Source organism: Procambarus clarkii, chromosome 3 (genome assembly GCF_040958095.1).
Source record: "Procambarus clarkii isolate CNS0578487 chromosome 3, FALCON_Pclarkii_2.0, whole genome shotgun sequence".
In the NCBI taxonomy this organism is placed as follows: domain Eukaryota; kingdom Metazoa; phylum Arthropoda; class Malacostraca; order Decapoda; family Cambaridae; genus Procambarus; species Procambarus clarkii.
In genome coordinates, this window is record NC_091152.1 from 10,329,580 (window position 1) to 10,351,335 (window position 21,756).

The 21,756-nt window shown below is 40.5% G+C and overlaps 1 protein-coding gene across 1 annotated transcript in view; it reads left to right on the forward strand.

Moving 5' to 3' along the window:
* LOC123760153 (protein Star-like) overlaps window positions 1-12,096 on the forward strand; it is a 164,864-nt gene extending 152,768 nt beyond the window's left edge. Inside the window, exons 5-6 of the mRNA XM_069329077.1 lie at window positions 4,286-4,439; window positions 11,611-12,096. Coding sequence (XP_069185178.1) covers window positions 4,286-4,439; window positions 11,611-11,805 — 349 coding nt within the window. The 3' untranslated portion in view covers window positions 11,806-12,096. The remainder of the gene's footprint in view (window positions 1-4,285; window positions 4,440-11,610) is intronic.
* Window positions 12,097-21,756: the final 9,660 nt, after the last annotated feature.

The following is a 21,756-nucleotide window of genomic DNA, read 5'->3' on the forward strand; positions in this document are numbered from 1 at the left end:
AGGGATAACGTTTCTATTAACAATATCTTTCAGGACCCTTTCCTCCGTTTTATGAGCTGTGGAAAAGAAGTTCCTGTAAAATAGTCTAATAGGGGGTATAGGTGTTGTGTTAGTTGTCTCTTCAGAGGTTGCATGGCTTTTCACTTTCCTTCTTATGATGTCTTCGACGAAACCATTGGAGAAGCCGTTATTGACTAGGACCTGCCTTACCCTACAGAGTTCTTCGTCGACTTGCTTCCATTCTGAGCTGTGGCTGAGAGCACGGTCGACATATGCGTTAACAACACTCCTCTTGTACCTGTCAGGATTGATTGAGATTGATTGAGAAAATTCGTGTTAGAATTATTAATCTTACTTTTTCGGTCATATTTAATAATATATGTCTACAGGAAAGACTGCTACCAAAATATACTAATATATATATGTGTGTATATCACGAAAATAAACACACATACATATGAAAATATACAAATATATATATATATATATATATATATATATATATATATATATATATATATATATATATATATATATATATATATATATTAGTATATTTTGGTAGCAGTCTTTCCTGTAGACATATTTTATTAAATATGACCGAAAAAGTAAGATTAATAATTCTAACACGAATTTTCTCAATCTTTCGTACATTATGCTTCACTGTTGGAGGTAAATCAAAAATCACTTCTCCAAAATTCATTTTTATTTCTAGTCTGACGCGACACGGGCGCGTTTCGTAAAACTTATTACATTTTCAAAGACTTCACAAATACACAACTGATTAGAACTTGCGTTTCCCTGATTTTATATCTACATTTGAGTGAGGTGGGAAGGGTGATGTGGCATTACATTTGAGTAAGGTGGGAAGGATGATGTGGCATTAGAGGATATTAATAGGGTATTAAAAGTATCAACACAAGACAGAACACGAAACAATGGATATTGAATAGAAGTGTTTGTAGAAAGCCTATTGGTCCATATTTCTTGATGCTTCTATATTGGAGCGGAGTCTTGAGGTGGGTAGAATATAGAATATTGCACAACTATATTCTACCCACCTCAAGACTCCGCTCCAATATAGAAGCATCAAGAAATATGGACCAATAGGCTTTCTACAAACACTTCTATTCAATATCCATTGTTTCGTGTTCTGTCTTGTGTTGATACTTTTAATACCCTATTAATATCCTCTAATGCCACATCATCCTTCCCACCTTACTCAAATGTAATGCCACATCACCCTTCCCACCTCACTCAAATGTAGATATAAAATCAGGGAAACGCAAGTTCTAATCAGTTGTGTATTTGTGAAGTCTTTGAAAATGTAATAAGTTTTACGAAACGCGCCCGTGTCGCGTCAGACTAGAAATAAAAATGAATTTTGGAGAAGTGATTTTTGATTTACCTCCAACAGTGAAGCATAATGTACGAAAGATTGAGAAAATTCGTGTTAGAATTATTAATCTTACTTTTTCGGTCATATTTAATAAAATATATATATATATATATATATATATATATATATATATATATATATATATATATATATATATATATATATATATATATATATATATATATATATATATATAAACATATGTCGTACCTAGTAGCCAGAACGCACTTCTATGCCTACTATATATATATATTTATATATATATATATATATATATATATATATATATATATATATATATATATATATATATATATATATATATATATATATATATATATACATATATATATATATATATATATATATATATATATATATATATATATATATATATATATTATTAAATATGACCGAAAAAGTAAGATTAATAATTCTAACACGAATTTTCTCTATCTTTCTTACGTTCCTTTTCACTGTTGATGGTAATTCAAAGATCAATTCTCCAAAATTCATTTTTATTTCTAGTCTGACGCGACACTTGAGCGCGTTTCGTAAAACTTATTACATTTTCAAAGACTTTAGTTTACAAACACACAACTGAAACTGAATAGAGCTTGCACATCTTCGAGTTAATACTTACATTTGGGTGAGGTGGATGAGGTGAAAACAAACTTTTAACAATGGGTATTAAATCAGTATTAAATTCAAACACAAGACAGAACACGAAACAATGGGTATTGAATGGAAGTAATTGTAGAAAGCCTATTGGTCCATATTTTTTTGATGCTTCTATATTGGAGCGGAGTCTTGAAGTGGGTAGAATATAGTTGTGCATTAATTGGTTGTTGATTGCTGGTGTTGACTTCTTGATGTGTAGTGCCTCGCAGACGTCTAGCCGCCTGCTATCGCTGTATCTATCGATGATTTCTGTGTTGTTTGCTAAGATTTCTCTGGTGATGTTTTGTTTGTGGGAAGAGATTATATGTTCCTTAATGGAGCCCTGTTGCTTATGCATCGTTAAACGCCTGGAAAGAGATGTTGTTGTCTTGCCTATATATTGGGTTTTTGAGGTTTTTTGATCATATTTAATAATTATATGTCTACTGAAAAGACTGCTACCAAAATATACTAATATATATATATATATATATATATATATATATATATATATATATATATATATATATATATATATATATATATATATATATATATATATATGTATATATATATATGTATATATATATATATATATATATATATATATATATATATATATATATATATATATATTTATATATATATATATATATATATATATATATATATATATATATATATTTATATATATATATATATATATATATATATATATATATATATATATATATATATATATATATATATATATCACATATATTTATAAGTGAACTCAGGATTTGAACTCAGGATTAGGCCGTCGCGGGTCTCCCTATCAACAGCCCTATTACTCTCATCACTGCTCCATCGATCGTATCGCTCGTGTAGTGGTCAAAATACCCAACCCGTCCTCATAAACAAAGGCCAAATTACCTTCCATTCTTCGGCCAAACCCCCATTTATGAATGAAAAACTGTTTACACACGACTCCCAACTGATGACTTCCGGACACTTCCAGAACAAGGAAGCGGAATTATGAGGGGAAAGCGCTAAGCAATTACGACTATAGAACACTTGGAAGGGGTCAGGATAAGGATTTGGGACGAGATGGAGGGCAAGAAATGGTGTCCAACCACTTGGATTGATCCTCGTCTGCACGAAGCGAGACCTTCGCTCTACCGTCCAGCCTAAGTAGTTGGGGTACTTAATAAGAGCTTCGCTGACAACATTTGTTTGAACCACATCGCAATAAATGCTTCACTCATGTCCTTCAAATACAAATAATCGTCAACTGAGCTTCAACACCTAACCTAACCAATTCCTTAATATACATGGTATGCCAATATACCGTGTCAATGTATATTTGGGAAAATTCCTATTTTGAATGAACAGCATGTTAAAATTGATGAATTTTAAATGTTTTGCATAGAAAATGATTACCAACAGACTTTATAAACCTAATATGAACAAACATTGAAATTGATGAATGCTTCTATGGGAATGACCTTGATAGACCGGCGAGTATTGTTTGAGAACTGTTTGAAGACATGTGTAAAGAAGTTTTCATATATAAACACGGAGTTTGGCTGCAGGGTTAATGAGTATTTGGTCATTGTTTATGAGGCCTGTCTGTTGTTTAGAAAAGAGGTGCAGTGTGATACTCATGTGTGTGTATTGACTTGTACTGCTGCTCTTGGGATATATTTACTGGACAACAACATATGCTGGCTGCCCTAGTTGACCTAAATATGTTAAACATGTAGTATTGTGTATTGTGAACTTTGATTACCGTTGATTCTAGCTTTCATAAATGGATTATTCTTCCTGATTTAAAAATGATATCCAAATGACAAAACATAGAATATTCAGTTGCCCGTTTCTATAGCTGAAATAAAATTTCCCTTTCACAACTCTAAGGTTATTAATTGATTGGAAAATTTTAGGATATTATGTGCCTTACTGTGTATTATCACTAGCAATAATGTCTATTTAAGATGTATATGCAATGGTACACTGTTACTGCCTTCGGCCCAAGTAATGAGGTGAGTAGTTCTGTATGTGAGAACATATTACAACAGCCTGTTGCCTGTATAATGACGAGTGCATGCGAGTGTGTTACTGTATAGCCTTTTGCATGTACCATGAAGTGCATTCTTGTGTGTATACGAATTCACCGATTCCCTAACTCAGCATGGACAACGTTATTTCAGATGGTGATCATTCCATATTTTCAATTGTTCACAGCTCGACTGGAAGAAAAGGAGTTCTAGGACAAATCAGCAATAACACTAAAAGCACATATACATCCAAGGCTCTCCCAATCTACTCCTTGTTGCTGGCACTCAACGTGACACAAATTGATTTCTTCTCCCTCGACGTTGAAGGATTTGAGTTGAAGGTGAGGTTAACATAGGCATAATGAAACTGTAACATACACAAATATTGCCTTAGTTTGTCACAAAACTTTTGTATTTAGAAGTATATTGCGATAAACAATAAATTATCATTAACATAATAATAACACTATTATATTATAATTATTAAAGTAAAGTATGAGAGTAATTGAAAATGATGAGTCACAATAACGGGTAAAATTATGATGACCAAACCACACATCAGAAGATGAAGAAACGACGACGTTTCAGTCCGTCCTGGATCATTATCAAGTCGTGTATTAGGGAGTGGGGATTGATTGACTCATGAAAATTAAACCTTCCAAGAGGTGGAACAGGCATTAAGCCCGTAAGTGATAGATTTTTTGGAGTAAGTGTGATCTTTAGTCGTTTAAGGATATACCGTGTGCTGAGCTCGCCATTAAATCGCCAATCCTTTTTAAGTGGCTGCTATCGCGGGGAAGAATACTGCTTTACAGTATTTATGAGGGTGTCCAGCTGATGGACACCTTTTATGACCAGAAGATTGGCAGTGTTGATGGCTTCAGGGTGGTTACTGCAAGATTCAGAGACTTTTAAAGCTCTTCTAAGATCGTTGGATGCTTCACATAACAGGATATAGTGAAGTAGTGGCTTTTCTGTGATTGTTTGGCAAAAGATGCATTCCCACTCTCTGGGTTCACTAATTTTTCAGCAGCATCTGTAACCTAGACGTAGTCTAACTTGGTGGCTTGAAGATACCTTCTGCTCTTCTCATTTGTCGATGCTCTTTTTTCAGATGTGCAAGTTTGTTGGTGATGGTGTTTTTTATGTACTCTAGGCTGGGGTAGATTATTTTGTGGATCACTAGATGACGGTTATCAATTTAGCAGTTTCATCAGCTTTCTCGTCTAAATAGGATTCCAGTATGGGATGGGATTCAGTTTAGGATTATGTGTAGTCGTTTGCCTTTAGCTACTTCTCCAAGATACAAAATTGTGGTAATTATTTCCACGTTGCTTTCCACTGATTCTTCCGTTCTATTACACAAACTGTAATTCTAGCCATTCAACTCTTCCTCGTTCCCTCAAGGTTTCCTCAAGTACGGTACCAGACTCAGTCGTACTCGCTGCCCTACCTCTCCTGGAGTGCTAATAAACATCTCTTCGCACATACTATCTCTTCTCAATTTTCGACCAACACTCCTCTTCACTGTTTCTCGTTCACGTTTTTCGTGAAATATGACCACTTCTAATATCTCACAACTCAACTTCCTCTTTCCTAAACTTCTGTTCATGTGGATAATTCTTCACTCTACTCTTGTACTCAATCTGTCCACATTATTTTTCACACCTGTTCAACATGGTTACTTCCACTTCCTGGTTCTCCTCAAACATGTTTATCGGAGGTTTCACTTCCTCCAGTACCTTTTATGCACCTTACATACTTCCCAAGGGGATTCCACCTCTATTTTCTCCTCTATCTTACTCCTATTCTTCACGTTTACATAAGCTCCTCGAGTTCTCTAACCCTTATTCAACCAGATACTCAAACGTCAGTACACCGTCGTCGCTCAGTAGTACCGGGGCCTCGAAACCGATATCCCTTATGTCGGAGTCGTTCAAAGTGAAGACAAGGTCAAGTTTCACTGGTTCATCGTTTCCTCTCATTCTTCTGGGTTCCCTGACATACTGGCTTCAGAAGTTTGTGTGTGTGTACTCACCTATTTGTACTCACCTATTTGTGTCTGCAGGATCGAGCATTGACTCTTGGATCCCACCTTTCTTGCATCGGTTTTTACAGCATAACTATAGTCCTATTTCCCTATCATACCTAGTTTTAAAATTATGAATAGTATTTGCTTCCACAACCTGTTCCTTAAGTGCATTCCATTTTCCCTCTAATCTCACACTAAAAGAAAACTTCCTAACATCCCTGTGACTCATCTGAGTTTCCAGCTTCCACCCATGTCCACTCATTCTGTTACTATTCCGTGTGAACATTTCGTCTATGTCCACTCTGTCAATCACCCTGAGTATTTTATAAGTTCCTATCATGTCCCCCTCTCTCCCTTCTTCTTTCTAGTGTTGTAGGGCACAGTTCCCTCAGGCACTCCTCATACCCCATCTCTCATACCTCTGGGACGAGTCTCATTGCAAACCTCTGAACCTTTTCCTGTTTCCTTATATGCTTCTTCAGATGAGGACTCCTTGATGAGGCGGCATATTCTAAGACTGGCCTCACACAGGCAGTGTAAAGCGCCCTAAATGACTCCTTACTTAGGTTTCTGAATGAAGTTTTAACTTTTGCCAGTGTAGAGTACGCTGCTGTCGTTATCCTATTTATATGTGCTTCAGGAGATAGATCAGGTGTTACGTCCACGCCCCGGTGTCTTTCTCGCGTCGTCACAGTTAGGCAGTTCCCTTTCATTGTGTACTGTCTCTTTGGTCTCCTATGACCTAGTCCCATTTATATAACTTTACATTTGCTCGTGTTGAACTCCAGTAACCACTTCTCTGACCATCTCTGCAACCTGTTCAGGTCCTCGTGGAGGATCCTGCAATCCTCATCTGTCACAACTCTTCTCATCAACTTTGTGTCATCTACGAACATCGACATGTAGGACTCTACTCCTGTAAACATGTCGTTAACATATACTATCTTGAGGTTATCTTGATATGACTTCGGGGCTTTTTAGTGTCCCCGCGGCCTGGTCCTCAACCAGGCCTCCACCCCCAGGAAGCAGCCCGTGACAGCTGACTAACACCCCAGGCACCTATTTTACTGCTAGGTAACAGGGACATAGGGTGAAAGAAACTCTGCCCATTGTTGCTCGCCGGCGCCTGGGATCGAACCCAGGACCACAGGATCACAAGTCCTGTGTGACGGCGTGCTGTCCGCTCAACCGACCGGCTCCCTAGACTATACTAGAAATAGAATTGGTCCCAGCACCGATCCTTGTGGTACTCCACTCGTTATATTCGCCAGTCCGACTTCTCGCCCTTTACCGTAACTCTTTGGCTCATTCCTGTTAGGTAGTTCCTTATCCATGCTAGGACCTTTCCTCCCACCCCCGCCTGCCTCTCGAATTTAAACAGCAGTCTCATGTGCGGTACTGTATCAAAGCCTTTTTTGCAGTCCAGAAATATGCTGTCTGCCCAACCTTCTCTGTCCTGTCTTATTCTCGCTATTTTATCACAGAATTCCAAAAGGTTTATTAGGCACAATTTCCTTTTCCAGAACCCATGTTGATGTTTGTTCACAAACCTAACGTTCTCCAGGTGTGCAACCAGTCGTAGCCTAATTATTCTTTCCAGTATTTTACAGGGGATGCTTGTCAGTGATACAGGTCTATAGTTAAGTGCCTCTTCCCTATCTCCTTTCTTGAAAATTGGTACGACATTTACCTTCTTCCAGTAACTGGACAATTCTCCCGACATAAGTGACTCATTAAAAATCATTGCCAGAGGCATGCTGAGGGCCTGTGCTGCCTCTTTTAGTATCCTCGGTGATACTTTGTCTAGTCCAACTGCTTTAGTTGCAGCCAGTGTTGTCAACTGTTTCATTAGCTCCCCTGCTGTCACTTCTATATCTGATAGTTTTCATATAGGGTAATCCCTTCTAACAATGGGAGCTGCTCAGGCTCGGTAGTGAACACTCCATGGTAACTGGCATTCAGTGCCTCATAGATTTCCTTGTCACTTTTAGTATATGCCTCCTCTGTTTTCCTTAGTCTTGTCACTTGGTCGTTCACCGACATATTTTCTTCTTATATGGCTGTGAAGTAATTTAGGTTGCTTTTTCGCTTTGATCGCAATATCGTTCTCATAGTTCTTATGTTACTGTAAACGTTCCTACCTCTGTTGCATCTGATCCTATTGTCCTCTGTTCTTTGTCTTCTGAACTTCCTCCACTCCCGCCTGCTGGCCATTTTTGCTTCCTGACACTGTCTATTAAACCATGGGTTTTTATATTACCTTTTATTTTTTCCCTTTACTATTGGTATAAATCTCATCGGCCTCCTGGCATTTCTGTATGAATAGGTCCATCATATCTTGGACTGTTTTTCCACTAATTTCTTCCTCTCACTGCACCTCTCCCAGATAGTCCCTTATCCTCTTATAATCCCCTTTCCTGTAGTCAACTCTCCTTTCCCAGACCTCTTGTCCCATGGTCACAAGTTTGAATTCCATCATGAAGTCAAAGACTAGGACACAATGGTCGCTGGTCCCTAGAGGTATTTCATAATCCAAATTCTCGATGCCTTCTACGTTCTGGGTGAAAATCAGGTCTAATAGGCTCGGTACATCTCCTCCTCTTTCCCCTTGTGTCTTCCTTCACATATTGTCTTAGGAAATTCCTGTCTATAACATCCACTAACTTTGCTCCCCACGTTTCGTCCCCTCCTTGGGGATCCTTGATTCCCAATTTATCTCTCCATGATTTAGGTCTCCCATGACCAGCAGCTTTCGCTCTCATTCTGTGGGCTAGTGTTGCTGCCTTCTGCAGTTCATTTATGCATGCCTTGTTGTTGTCTTCATACTCCTGCCTGGGTCTTCTACTGTTTGGAGGGGGGATTGTAGATTACCAAGATCACAATCTTCCTCCCATCTCCTGTCAGAGTTCCATGTATGAAGCTTGTGCTCTCATTGGAAACCCTATTTCCCAGGTCTTCAAACTTCCATTTCCGCTTTATTAGGAGTGCTACTCCCCCTCCCTGTCTATGTGTCCTTTCTTTTCTTATCACCTGGTAGCCCTCTGGAAGATTGCATCCGAAATCATGTCATTTATTTTAGTATCCACTATTGCAACTACGTCAGAATCTCCCTCACTCACTCTTTCTTTTATCACTTCTGCTTTATTAGATGATCCATCAGCATTGGTGTACAAAACCTTGAGATTCTTCATGGAAACTCTTGTACCAGAGTTCACCCTTTCTCTGGGGGTCTTGGGGGACCTGGGGGATTGTCTGGGGGTGAATGGGGACTGGGGGGTGAATGGGGGCTGGGGGATCCGGGAGGTGTCTGGGGGGATCTGGGGGGGTGTCTGGGGGGGTGAAAGGGGTCGGGAGGGCTGCTTGGGGGGCGAATGGGGGCTTGGCATCTAGGAAGGTAAGTAGGAAGGTCTGGGATAGGGCCTGGGTAGGTAGGTCTGGAGTAGGAAAGGCATACTGGGTCTAAAGATTAGGGAGGGTCTGATAGGCATAGAAGGGTCGAGAGGTAGCGTAAGGTTGGGAGTCAGATAGAGTTTGAGCGGTTGGGGAGAGAAGGACAGAGAGGGGTGGGGGGAAGAGGGGCAGAATGAGAATGTAGTGAGAATGGGAGGGAAGTTGTATTAGTCAGGGGGAATTCAGAGGTAGGTGTGACATTGGGGCAGAAGGGGGAAAAAGGAAATGGAGGAAGAGGTAGGGGGTCCCCCCGTCCCCCACAGGCGGTCCATGTGCCCCCCTTGTAAGGGTGGGGGGTCACATGGAAGGAGAGAGGATGAGGAGGGGTGAGGGCAGGGCGGGTTTTGGGGGTTGAGGGGATGAGGGCTGGATGGGTTTTGGGGGTTGAGGGGGATGAGACCTGGGCGGGTTTTGGGGGTTGAGGGGATGAGGGAGTCCTTGGAATGTGGGATGAAGCAGATGGGTTTGAATGCAGTTGGGTCAGGGAAGGTGTTGGGGAGATAAGTAGGGGCAGGGAGGGCTGATTTGGTGAGGAAGTGACCTGTGTGTGTGTGTGTGTGTGTGTGTGTGTGTGTGCGTGCGTGCGTGCGTGCGTGCGTGCGTGTGTGTGTGTGTGTGTGTGTGTGTGTGTGTGTGTGTGTGTGTGTGTGTGTGTGTGTGTGTGTGTGTGTGTGTGTGTGTGTGTGTGTGTGTATGTGTGTATTCACCTAGTTGTGCTTGCGGAGGTTGAGCTGTTCTCTTTCGGGCCACATCTCAACTGTCAATCAATCAATTTTTTACCACACACACTCCCCCAGGAAGCAGCCTTTAACAGCTGTGTAACTCCCAGGTACGTATTTACTGCTAGGTAACAGGGGCGTCAGGGCAAAAGAAACTTTGGCCATTTTTTTTTCGAAGAGTGAGTAAGTGTGTGTATGTGTGTGAGTGAGTGTCTGTGTGTGTTAGTGAGAGAGTGTGAGTGTATGTGAGACAGTGATTGAGTGTGTGTGTGTGTGAGTGAGTGAGTGAGTGAGTGTGTACTCACCTAGTTGTGCTTGGGGGGGGGGAGGTCGAGCTTTGACTCTTTGGTAACGCCTCCCAACTGTCAATCAACAGGTGTACAGATTCCTGAGCCTTCTCAGCTTCCACCTGTGTCCCCTTGTGCGTGTACCACCCGTGTTAAATAATCCATCCTTGTCTACCCTGTCAATTCCCCTAAGAATCTTGTATGTGGTGATAATGTCTTCCCGAGCTCTTCTGTCTTTCAACGGCGTGAGGTGCAGTTCCTTCAGCCTTTCCTCGTAACTCATGCCTTTCAGTTCTGGGACTAACATATTGGCACACCTCTGAACTTTTCCCAGTTTCGTCTTATGCCTGACAAGGTACGGGCTCCAAGCTGGGCCCGCGTACGCATACTCCAGGGTTGGCCTTACATACGTGGTATATAAGGTTCTGAAAGATTCCATACACTTGTGTGTGTGTGTATTCACCTAGTTGTGTTTGCGGGGGTTGAGCTTTGCTCTCTCGGCCCGCCTGTCAACTGTGAACTGTCAATCAACTGTTTACTAGCTACTTTTTTTTCCCCACACCTCATACACACACCCCAGGAAACAACCCGTGACAGCTGAACAACTCCCAGGTTCCTATTTACTGCTAGGTAACAGGAACATTCAGGGTGAAAGAAACTTTTGCCCATTTGTTTCTGCCTGTGCGGGAATCGAACCCGCGCCACAGAATTTCGAGTCCTGCGCGCTATCCACCAGGCCCCCTGCCTGGTGGTGTGGGTGGGTGTATGTGTGAGAGAGTGAGTGAGTGTGTGCGTGAGCGTGTATGTGTGTGTGAATGAGTGAGTGAGTGAGTGAGTAGGGTCATAAATTTTAAGATACTTTCCTCTTCATTAACATACTTTTGTTATACATTTATTAACACATGAGGAATATAAATATTACCTCTCAGAATGATATATGTTAATCAACACATGCTGGCAGTGGAGCTGAGTCAGTTGCTTTTACCTTTATGATCATTGCAATAAGACATATTTCTGGTGGCAGGTTTTGCAGACGATTCCCTGGGACAAGATCAAGATTCGTCTCCTGTGTGTGGAGTACATACACGTGCCTGAGGGAAGGGCAGGTGTTATTGAGTATATGAATAAACAAGGATACGCTACACTTCGTGACCACGATTATGATATCTGGTTCGGCTGGCCTGATCTCTTGAAAGGTACTATGAAAAAAGTCAGCTAGAATTTCTTTGCTTTTTCCGAGACATGGGGCGACTGCTTTATTCTTGTCAGGTAATACAGTGAATTCGAGTTACTTTAGAGTTCAATAAAATACAATTTGCACTAATTTCTACACTGAAAATAGAAATAGTTTAACGATCGATTTCCACGATCTTGGTGTAACTATGTAATTTTCTTATGCACAAGCATTACCTGCTTAATGTATTCTACTCACTTTATTATTTATTTGTTACTATTTACTCTTTATAGTACAAAGGCATGAATTAAAATATATTTGTAATGCTAATTTTCATTTTGTTTTCACTTGTCATCTACAATTGTGTGTATATATAAATATATATATATATATATATATATATATATATATATATATATATATATATATATATATATATATATATATATATATATATATATATATATATATGTCGTACCTAGTAGCCAGAACGCACTTCTCAGCCTACTATGCAAGGGCTGATTTGCCTAATAAGCCAAGTTTTCCAAAATTTTATTATTTTTCTCATTTTTTTTCTTATGAATTGATAAAGCTATTCATTTCATTATGTATGAGCTAATTTTATTTAAATTTGAGTTAAAACTAATGTATATATATGACCGAACCTAACCAACCCTACCTAACCTAACCTAACCTATCTTAACCTAACTTAAACTAACATAACTAAATCAATAATTAATGTTCCTAATATAATATAATAATAATATTTAAAATAAACCAATAGGAAACAATTTATTGAAAATAAAAAATCACTCGGCCTATTAGGCAAATCGGGCCTTGCATAGTAGGCCGAGAAGTGCATTCTGGCTACGACATATATATATATATATATATATATATATATATATATATATATATATATATATATATATATATATATATATATATATATATATATATATATTGTCGGGGTTTCACCTCTCTATTATTCTCTACCCTTACTCTGGGGTGAGCAATAGTTATGCTCAGGGTAACTCACCGTAGCCCTGCGGGTCTTCACTCGATCCTCACTGCGCCACTGCACGCCAGGAGAGTCTCCCAGTCAATCTTAACGGCCTCTAATTAAGAAAGAGTGAGAACACGACTCGTGCACTTGACTGTCGTGTGCCCTCCCCAACACTAGGGCTCTACGGTTAACCACAAGGTCGCCAACTGGTGTTTTAGGTGGCCAGTAACACCATCAGTGGACTGGTGTATTTAGTGGTAGCCTTGGCAAGGTCACACTCAATGATCAGGAATCAGGCAGGTACTTATTGTTATCACTCTATGCTTACAGGTATAGTATAGCCACAAGATTAATGGAGGGGATGATAAAAACACAAAGAGAGTTTTGTATTTTACTTAAAATGTATGAAAGATGTCACAAAGGCCAAACAATAATCAATAAATCAACTGATCCTGACGCGGCCGATAATTCCCACGGATACTATGCGATCACGAGGTGGCAACATCTCCCTGCCTCATCAAGTGTCAAGAACAGCTGATCGCAATGGCCTCTCCGCGCGAACTTTGCTTGTTTTCTAGATTCACGCGCGCTGTTTCTTTAAATTCTCCAATATTACTAGAAACTCGCACACTCGATATTGGCTAAATAAACCGGATTACTCAGTTACACTGTACTCAGGCTCAAACAGTCTTTTCTACAATCAATGCTATAATGACTCACTGTAATGGCTTTACATTGTTCTTCACTCAGCAATATATTATGAACTATTAACACTTGAGTTTTCAGTACTTTCTCTCGTGGGCGATAACGCAATAATTCACTGTACTCACAAACGATTTATCACTGCATGAACATAGCATATATAATGTAGACACATCAAATATCAATACATGGAAAATAAATGATTTCTGGGCACACAGCCTAACTTTCAAATACTGGCATAATATTATATATAATTTACCACTATATGTTCATATCAAAATCTATAGAAAGATATACACAACACAGTAAATTTATCACTGGTTCCTGGTGCCTGTACACACCAATAATCAACATGAATATTATAAGTACTCTTGATAGTATTGTCTAGCACACTGGTGCTTTACCGTGACATGGGTGAGACTTGCTCACGACATATAAAATCCTCAGGCTAGATAATATAGCCGAATAATATAGCTAACTAAAGGGGAATGGGGAGGGAACTAGAAACACCTACTTCACCCTATCCTCCGATGAGAGTCGAGATGTAGCTCCTGGTCCTCGTGTCGGGAACGCCCCCACACTACACGTCGTCGTGTCCTACCAGAGCCTCTCGTCGTCCCACCGTTTAGCGCGTCGTCTCCGTGCCTCCTCACTGCAGGTCCGTCCTCCTTCTTGACTTCTTGAAGGTTGGAGTCGGTCTCCTGGCCGTCGTCTTCTCCCAGCAATGGCTGTCGCCTACGTCTCAGCTACAGTCGTCCGGTTTCCCCAAATAGTCCTCTCTTCCTCAGCTACCCAGTGGCTTTGTCTGCCACTACGCTGTCACGAACTGGTGAATTGCCACAGACGTCACATACATCACTGCACGGCTTCACTGCTTCTTGCACAGCACCTGACTGGAGCACTTGTTGCTCAAATAACCGTCAATTCCCTCTTCTGGTTCAACACATGAACTAGGGAAGACTTCTCAGAGTACTGGCGGACTTCAGGTGACGCGTAAATCCACGGGAGCGGGAAACATCTGTCCAACTGACAGGACCAACCGTCGCACGTCCGACCTCTATAACGTGTCGTGTCTGACTGCTGGCGCCAGCCCGGCTCGCGGGCCGGACCCCCTTCCTTCGTGACGTCACTTTTGCCACGGGAAGTTTTCATTGGCTCCCGGTGCCACATTGCTGTCGGTGACCAATCCGGTGCCACTGACGTCACACGGTTTTGGCGGGAGATCAGGGAGGCCAGCGCCATCTTGGCTCCCTAAAGGGCCTAAACCACAGGCCAAAATATTACCATTTCACACATTTCTCGGCTTTCCGAGAACACTTCACTCTCTCCCATATATCAAATTGTAGCCTGCAACGTAGAGAACGCTTGGGAAAAGTAGACATGACTCTTACTGCAGGCATAGGAGAATTATAAGGGGGAACACCGTCACAATATATATATATATATATATATATATATATATATATATATATATATATATATATATATATATATATATATATATATATATGTATATATATATATATGTATATATATATGTATATATATATATGTATATATATATATATATATATATATATATATATATATATATATATATATATATATATATATATATATATATATATATATATATATATTATTAAATATGACCGAAAAAGTAAGATTAATAATTCTAACACGAATTTTCTCAATCTTTCGTACATTATGCTTCACTGTTGGAGGTAAATCAAAAATCACTTCTCCAAAATTCATTTTTATTTCTAGTCTGACGCGACACGGGCGCGTTTCGTAAAACTTATTACATTTTCAAAGACTTCACAAATACACAACTGATTAGAACTTGCGTTTCCCTGATTTTATATCTACATTTGAGTGAGGTGGGAAGGGTGATGTGGCATTACATTTGAGTGAGGTGGGAAGGATGATGTGGCACTAACACAAGACAGAACACTAGAGGATATTAATAGGGTATTAAAAGTATCAACACAAGACAGAACAGAAACAATGGGTATTGAATAGAAGTGTTTGTAGAAAGCCTATTGGTCCATATTTCTTGATGCTTCTATATTGGAGCGGAGTCTTGAGGTGGGTAGAATATAGTTGTGCAATAATTGGCTGTTGATTGCTGGTGTTGACTTCTTGATGTGTAGTGCCTCGCAAACGTCAAGCCGCCTGCTATCGCTGTATCTATCGATGATTTCTGTGTTGTTTACTAGGATTTCTCTGGCGATGGTTTGGTTATGGGAAGAGATTATATGTTCCTTAATGGAGCCCTGTTGTTTATGCATCGTTAAACGCCTAGAAAGAGATGTTGTTGTCTTGCCTATATACTGGGTTTTTTGGAGCTTACAGTCCCCAAGTGGGCATTTGAAGGCATAGACGACGTTAGTCTCTTTTAAAGCGTTCTGTTTCGTGTCTGGAGAGTTTCTCATGAGTAGGCTGGCCGTTTTTCTGGTTTTATAGTAAATCGTCAGTTGTATCCTCTGATTTTTGTCTGTAGGGATAACGTTTCTATTAACAATATCTTTCAGGACCCTTTCCTCTGTTTTATGAGCTGTGGAAAAGAAGTTCCTGTAAAATAGTCTAATAGGGGGTATAGGTGTTGTGTTAGTTGTCTCTTCGGAGGTTGCATGGCTTTTCACTTTCCTTCTTATGATGTCTTCGATGAAACCATTGGAGAAGCCGTTATTGACTAGAACCTGCCTTACCCTACAGAGTTCTTCGTCGACTTGCTTCCATTCTGAGCTGTGGCTGAGAGCACGGTCGACGTATGCGTTAACAACACTCCTCTTGTACCTGTCAGGGCAGTCGCTGTTGGCATTTAGGCACATTCCTATGTTTGTTTCCTTTGTGTAGACCGCAGTGTGGAAACCTCCACCCTTTTCCATGACTGTTACATCTAGAAAAGGCAGCTTCCCATCCTTTTCCGTCTCGTAAGTGAAACGCAGCACGGAACTCTGCTCAAATGCCTCCTTCAGCTCCTGCAGATGTCTGACATCAGGTACCTGTGTAAAAATGTCAACATACCTGCAGTATAAGGCCGGTTTCAAGTTCATGTCGACTAAGACTTTTTGCTCGATGGTACCCATGTAGAAGTTTGCAAACAGGACACCTAGGGGAGAACCCATGGCGACCCCATCTACTTGCTTATACATGTGCCCATCCGGGCTCAAGAAGGGTGCCTCTTTAGTACAAGCTTGGAGTAGTTTCCTCAGAATACTTTCTGGCATGTCAAGAGGAGTACAGGCTGGATCACGATTCACTCTGTCGGCTATCATTCCGATTGTCTCGTCCACAGGTACGTTGGTAAACAGCGATTCTACGTCCAACGAGGCTCTTATCCCTGTGGCCCGTGCGCCCCGCAGTAAGTCCACAAATTCCTTTGGAGACTTCAGGCTGAAGGCGCAAGGAACATAAGGAGTCAGCAGGCCGTTGAGTCGCTTCGCCAATCTGTACGTGGGTGTGGGTATCTGGCTAATGATTGGCCGAAGTGGGTTTCCAGGCTTGTGCGTCTTGACATTTCCATACGCATATCCAGGTTTATATTCCCCAATGATCTTTGGCAGGTGGAGTCCGGATTTCTTGGCGTTCACAGTTTCGATCAGTTTGTTGACCTTTGCTTTTAATTCGGCTGTAGTGTCCTTCGTTACCCTTTGGAACTTAGTTTGGTCAGAGAGTATGATGTTCATTTTCGCCAGATATTCGTCTTTTTTAAGAATGACATATATTGGCGACTTGTCACCTCTCCTGACAACTATCTCCTTGTTCTCACGAAGGCTTTTAGCTGCCGCTCTAAGCTCGGGGGACAGTATGGTGCTTCTGTAGTTGCCTCGATTCTTTCCTCCTTCTGCAATAAGTTCTGCTTGTAAGGTATCTTTGGTAGTGACCTTCTTTTGTGTCTCGAGGTCGAATATGTCGTCCAACAGAATTTCTAACTCCACTTTCCGGGCCATTTCACTCGGTCTGGACATAACATGACAGTTTATGCCCAGATTTAGGAGTGACTTGGTCCTCAGTGAGGTTAATTCCTGCAAGGTTCAGGAAGCCATCTCTTGGTCGTGGAATTGCCATAGGTCCTCCATATAATGTAGTTAGTTTCTTGATAATCCTTGTTTCAGTGCTGAGGTGATGTTGGTCTGTGAGGATGTCGAGGTGTTGTTCAATGCGGGTACGGATACTATGGTCGATGTTGCTATTTCTCCACTCGTTTGTAGCATGAAGTAGTTGCGTTTTGTTGTCTTTGATTTCATTCTCTGCCTTGTATATCTGATCACGAATCAGATCCTGGCGATATTTTATCGTGAAGGCTTGATTCCTTGCTGCTGGGTCGTGCACTTTAACATTAGTATATTTTGGTAGCAGTCTTTCCTGTAGACATATATTATTAAATATGACCGAAAAAGTAAGATTAATAATTCTAACACGAATTTTCTCAATCTTTCGTACATTATGCTTCACTGTTGGAGGTAAATCAAAAATCACTTCTCCAAAATTCATTTTTATTTCTAGTCTGACGCGACACGGGCGCGTTTCGTAAAACTTATTACATTTTCAAAGACTTCACAAATACACAACTGATTAGAACTTGCGTTTCCCTGATTTTATATCTACATTTGAGTGAGGTGGGAAGGGTGATGTGGCATTACATTTGAGTGAGGTGGGAAGGATGATGTGGCACTAACACAAGACAGAACACTAGAGGATATTAATAGGGTATTAAAAGTATCAACACAAGACAGAACAGAAACAATGGGTATTGAATAGAAGTGTTTGTAGAAAGCCTATTGGTCCATATTTCTTGATGCTTCTATATTGGAGCGGAGTCTTGAGGTGGGTAGAATATAGTTGTGCAATAATTGGCTGTTGATTGCTGGTGTTGACTTCTTGATGTGTAGTGCCTCGCAAACGTCAAGCCGCCTGCTATCGCTGTATCTATCGATGATTTCTGTGTTGTTTACTAGGATTTCTCTGGCGATGGTTTGGTTATGGGAAGAGATTATATGTTCCTTAATGGAGCCCTGTTGTTTATAAAATCAGGGAAACGCAAGTTCTAATCAGTTGTGTATTTGTGAAGTCTTTGAAAATGTAATAAGTTTTACGAAACGCGCCCGTGTCGCGTCAGACTAGAAATAAAAATGAATTTTGGAGAAGTGATTTTTGATTTACCTCCAACAGTGAAGCATAATGTACGAAAGATTGAGAAAATTCGTGTTAGAATTATTAATCTTACTTTTTCGGTCATATTTAATAATATATGTCTACAGGAAAGACTGCTACCAAAATATACTAATGTTAAAGTGCACGACCCAGCAGCAAGGAATCAAGCCTTCACGATAAAATATCGCCAGGATCTGATTCGTGATCAGATATACAAGGCAGAGAATGAAATCAAAGACAACAAAACGCAACTACTTCATGCTACAAACGAGTGGAGAAATAGCAACATCGACCATAGTATCCGTACCCGCATTGAACAACACCTCGACATCCTCACAGACCAACATCACCTCAGCACTGAAACAAGGATTATCAAGAAACTAACTACATTATATGGAGGACCTATGGCAATTCCACGACCAAGAGATGGCTTCCTGAACCTTGCAGGAATTAACCTCACTGAGGACCAAGTCACTCTCCTAAATCTGGGCATAAACTGTCATGTTATGTCCAGACCGAGTGAAATGGCCCGGAAAGTGGAGTTAGAAATTCTGTTGGACGACATATTCGACCTCGAGACACAAAAGAAGGTCACTACCAAAGATACCTTACAAGCAGAACTTATTGCAGAAGGAGGAAAGAATCGAGGCAACTACAGAAGCACCATACTGTCCCCCGAGCTTAGAGCGGCAGCTAAAAGCCTTCGTGAGAACAAGGAGATAGTTGTCAGGAGAGGTGACAAGTCGCCAATATATGTCATTCTTAAAAAAGACGAATATCTGGCGAAAATGAACATCATACTCTCTGACCAAACTAAGTTCCAAAGGGTAACGAAGGACACTACAGCCGAATTAAAAGCAAAGGTCAACAAACTGATCGAAACTGTGAACGCCAAGAAATCCGGACTCCACCTGCCAAAGATCATTGGGGAATATAAACCTGGATATGCGTATGGAAATGTCAAGACGCACAAGCCTGGAAACCCACTTCGGCCAATCATTAGCCAGATACCCACACCCACGTACAGATTGGCGAAGCGACTCAACGGCTTGCTGACTCCTTATGTTCCTTGCGCCTTCAGCCTGAAGTCTCCAAAGGAATTTGTGGACTTACTGCGGGGCGCACGGGCCACAGGGATAAGAGCCTCGTTGGACGTAGAATCGCTGTTTACCAACGTACCTGTGGACGAGACAATCGGAATGATAGCCGACAGAGTGTATCGTGATCCGGCCTGTACTCCTCTTGACATGCCAGAAAGTATTCTGAGGAAACTACTCCAAGCTTGTACTAAAGAGGCACCCTTCTTGAGCCCGGATGGGCACATGTATAAGCAAGTAGATGGGGTCGCCATGGGTTCTCCCCTAGGTGTCCTGTTTGCAAACTTCTACATGGGTACCATCGAGCAAAAAGTCTTAGTCGACATGAACTTGAAACCGGCCTTATACTGCAGGTATGTTGACGACATTTTTACACAGGTACCTGATGTCAGACATCTGCAGGAGCTGAAGGAGGCATTTGAGCAGAGTTCCGTGCTGCGTTTCACTTACGAGACGGAAAAGGATGGGAAGCTGCCTTTTCTAGATGTAACAGTCATGGAAAAGGGCGGAGGTTTCCACACTGCGGTCTACACAAAGGAAACAAACATAGGAATGTGCCTAAATGCCAACAGCGACTGCCCTGACAGGTACAAGAGGAGTGTTGTTAACGCATACGTCGACCGTGCTCTCAGCCACAGCTCAGAATGGAAGCAAGTCGACGAAGAACTCTGTAGGGTAAGGCAGGTTCTAGTCAATAACGGCTTCTCCAATGGTTTCATCGAAGACATCATAAGAAGGAAAGTGAAAAGCCATGCAACCTCCGAAGAGACAACTAACACAACACCTATACCCCCTATTAGACTATTTTACAGGAACTTCTTTTCCACAGCTCATAAAACAGAGGAAAGGGTCCTGAAAGATATTGTTAATAGAAACGTTATCCCTACAGACAAAAATCAGAGGATACAACTGACGATTTACTATAAAACCAGAAAAACGGCCAGCCTACTCATGAGAAACTCTCCAGACACGAAACAGAACGCTTTAAAACAGACTAACGTCGTCTATGCCTTCAAATGCCCACTTGGGGACTGTAAGCTCCAAAAAACCCAGTATATAGGCAAGACAACAACATCTCTTTCTAGGCGTTTAACGATGCATAAACAACAGGGCTCCATTAAGGAACATATAATCTCTTCCCATAACCAAACCATCGCCAGAGAAATCCTAGTAAACAACACAGAAATCATCGATAGATACAGCGATAGCAGGCGGCTTGACGTTTGCGAGGCACTACACATCAAGAAGTCAACACCAGCAATCAACAGCCAATTATTGCACAACTATATTCTACCCACCTCAAGACTCCGCTCCAATATAGAAGCATCAAGAAATATGGACCAATAGGCTTTCTACAAACACTTCTATTCAATACCCATTGTTTCTGTTCTGTCTTGTGTTGATACTTTTAATACCCTATTAATATCCTCTAGTGTTCTGTCTTGTGTTAGTGCCACATCATCCTTCCCACCTCACTCAAATGTAATGCCACATCACCCTTCCCACCTCACTCAAATGTAGATATAAAATCAGGGAAACGCAAGTTCTAATCAGTTGTGTATTTGTGAAGTCTTTGAAAATGTAATAAGTTTTACGAAACGCGCCCGTGTCGCGTCAGACTAGAAATAAAAATGAATTTTGGAGAAGTGATTTTTGATTTACCTCCAACAGTGAAGCATAATGTACGAAAGATTGAGAAAATTTGTGTTAGAATTATTAATCTTACTTTTTCGGTCATATTTAATAATATATGTCTACAGGAAAGACTGCTACCAAAATATACAAATATATATATATATATATATATATATATATATATATATATATATATATATATATATATATATATATATATATATATATATATATATATATATATATATATATGTCGTACCTAGTAGCCAGAACGCACTTCTCAGCCTACTATGCAAGGCCCGATTTGCCTAATAAGCCAAGTTTTCATGAATTAATTGTTTTTCGTCTACCTAACCTACCTAACCTAACCTAACCTAACTTTTTCGGCTACCTAAC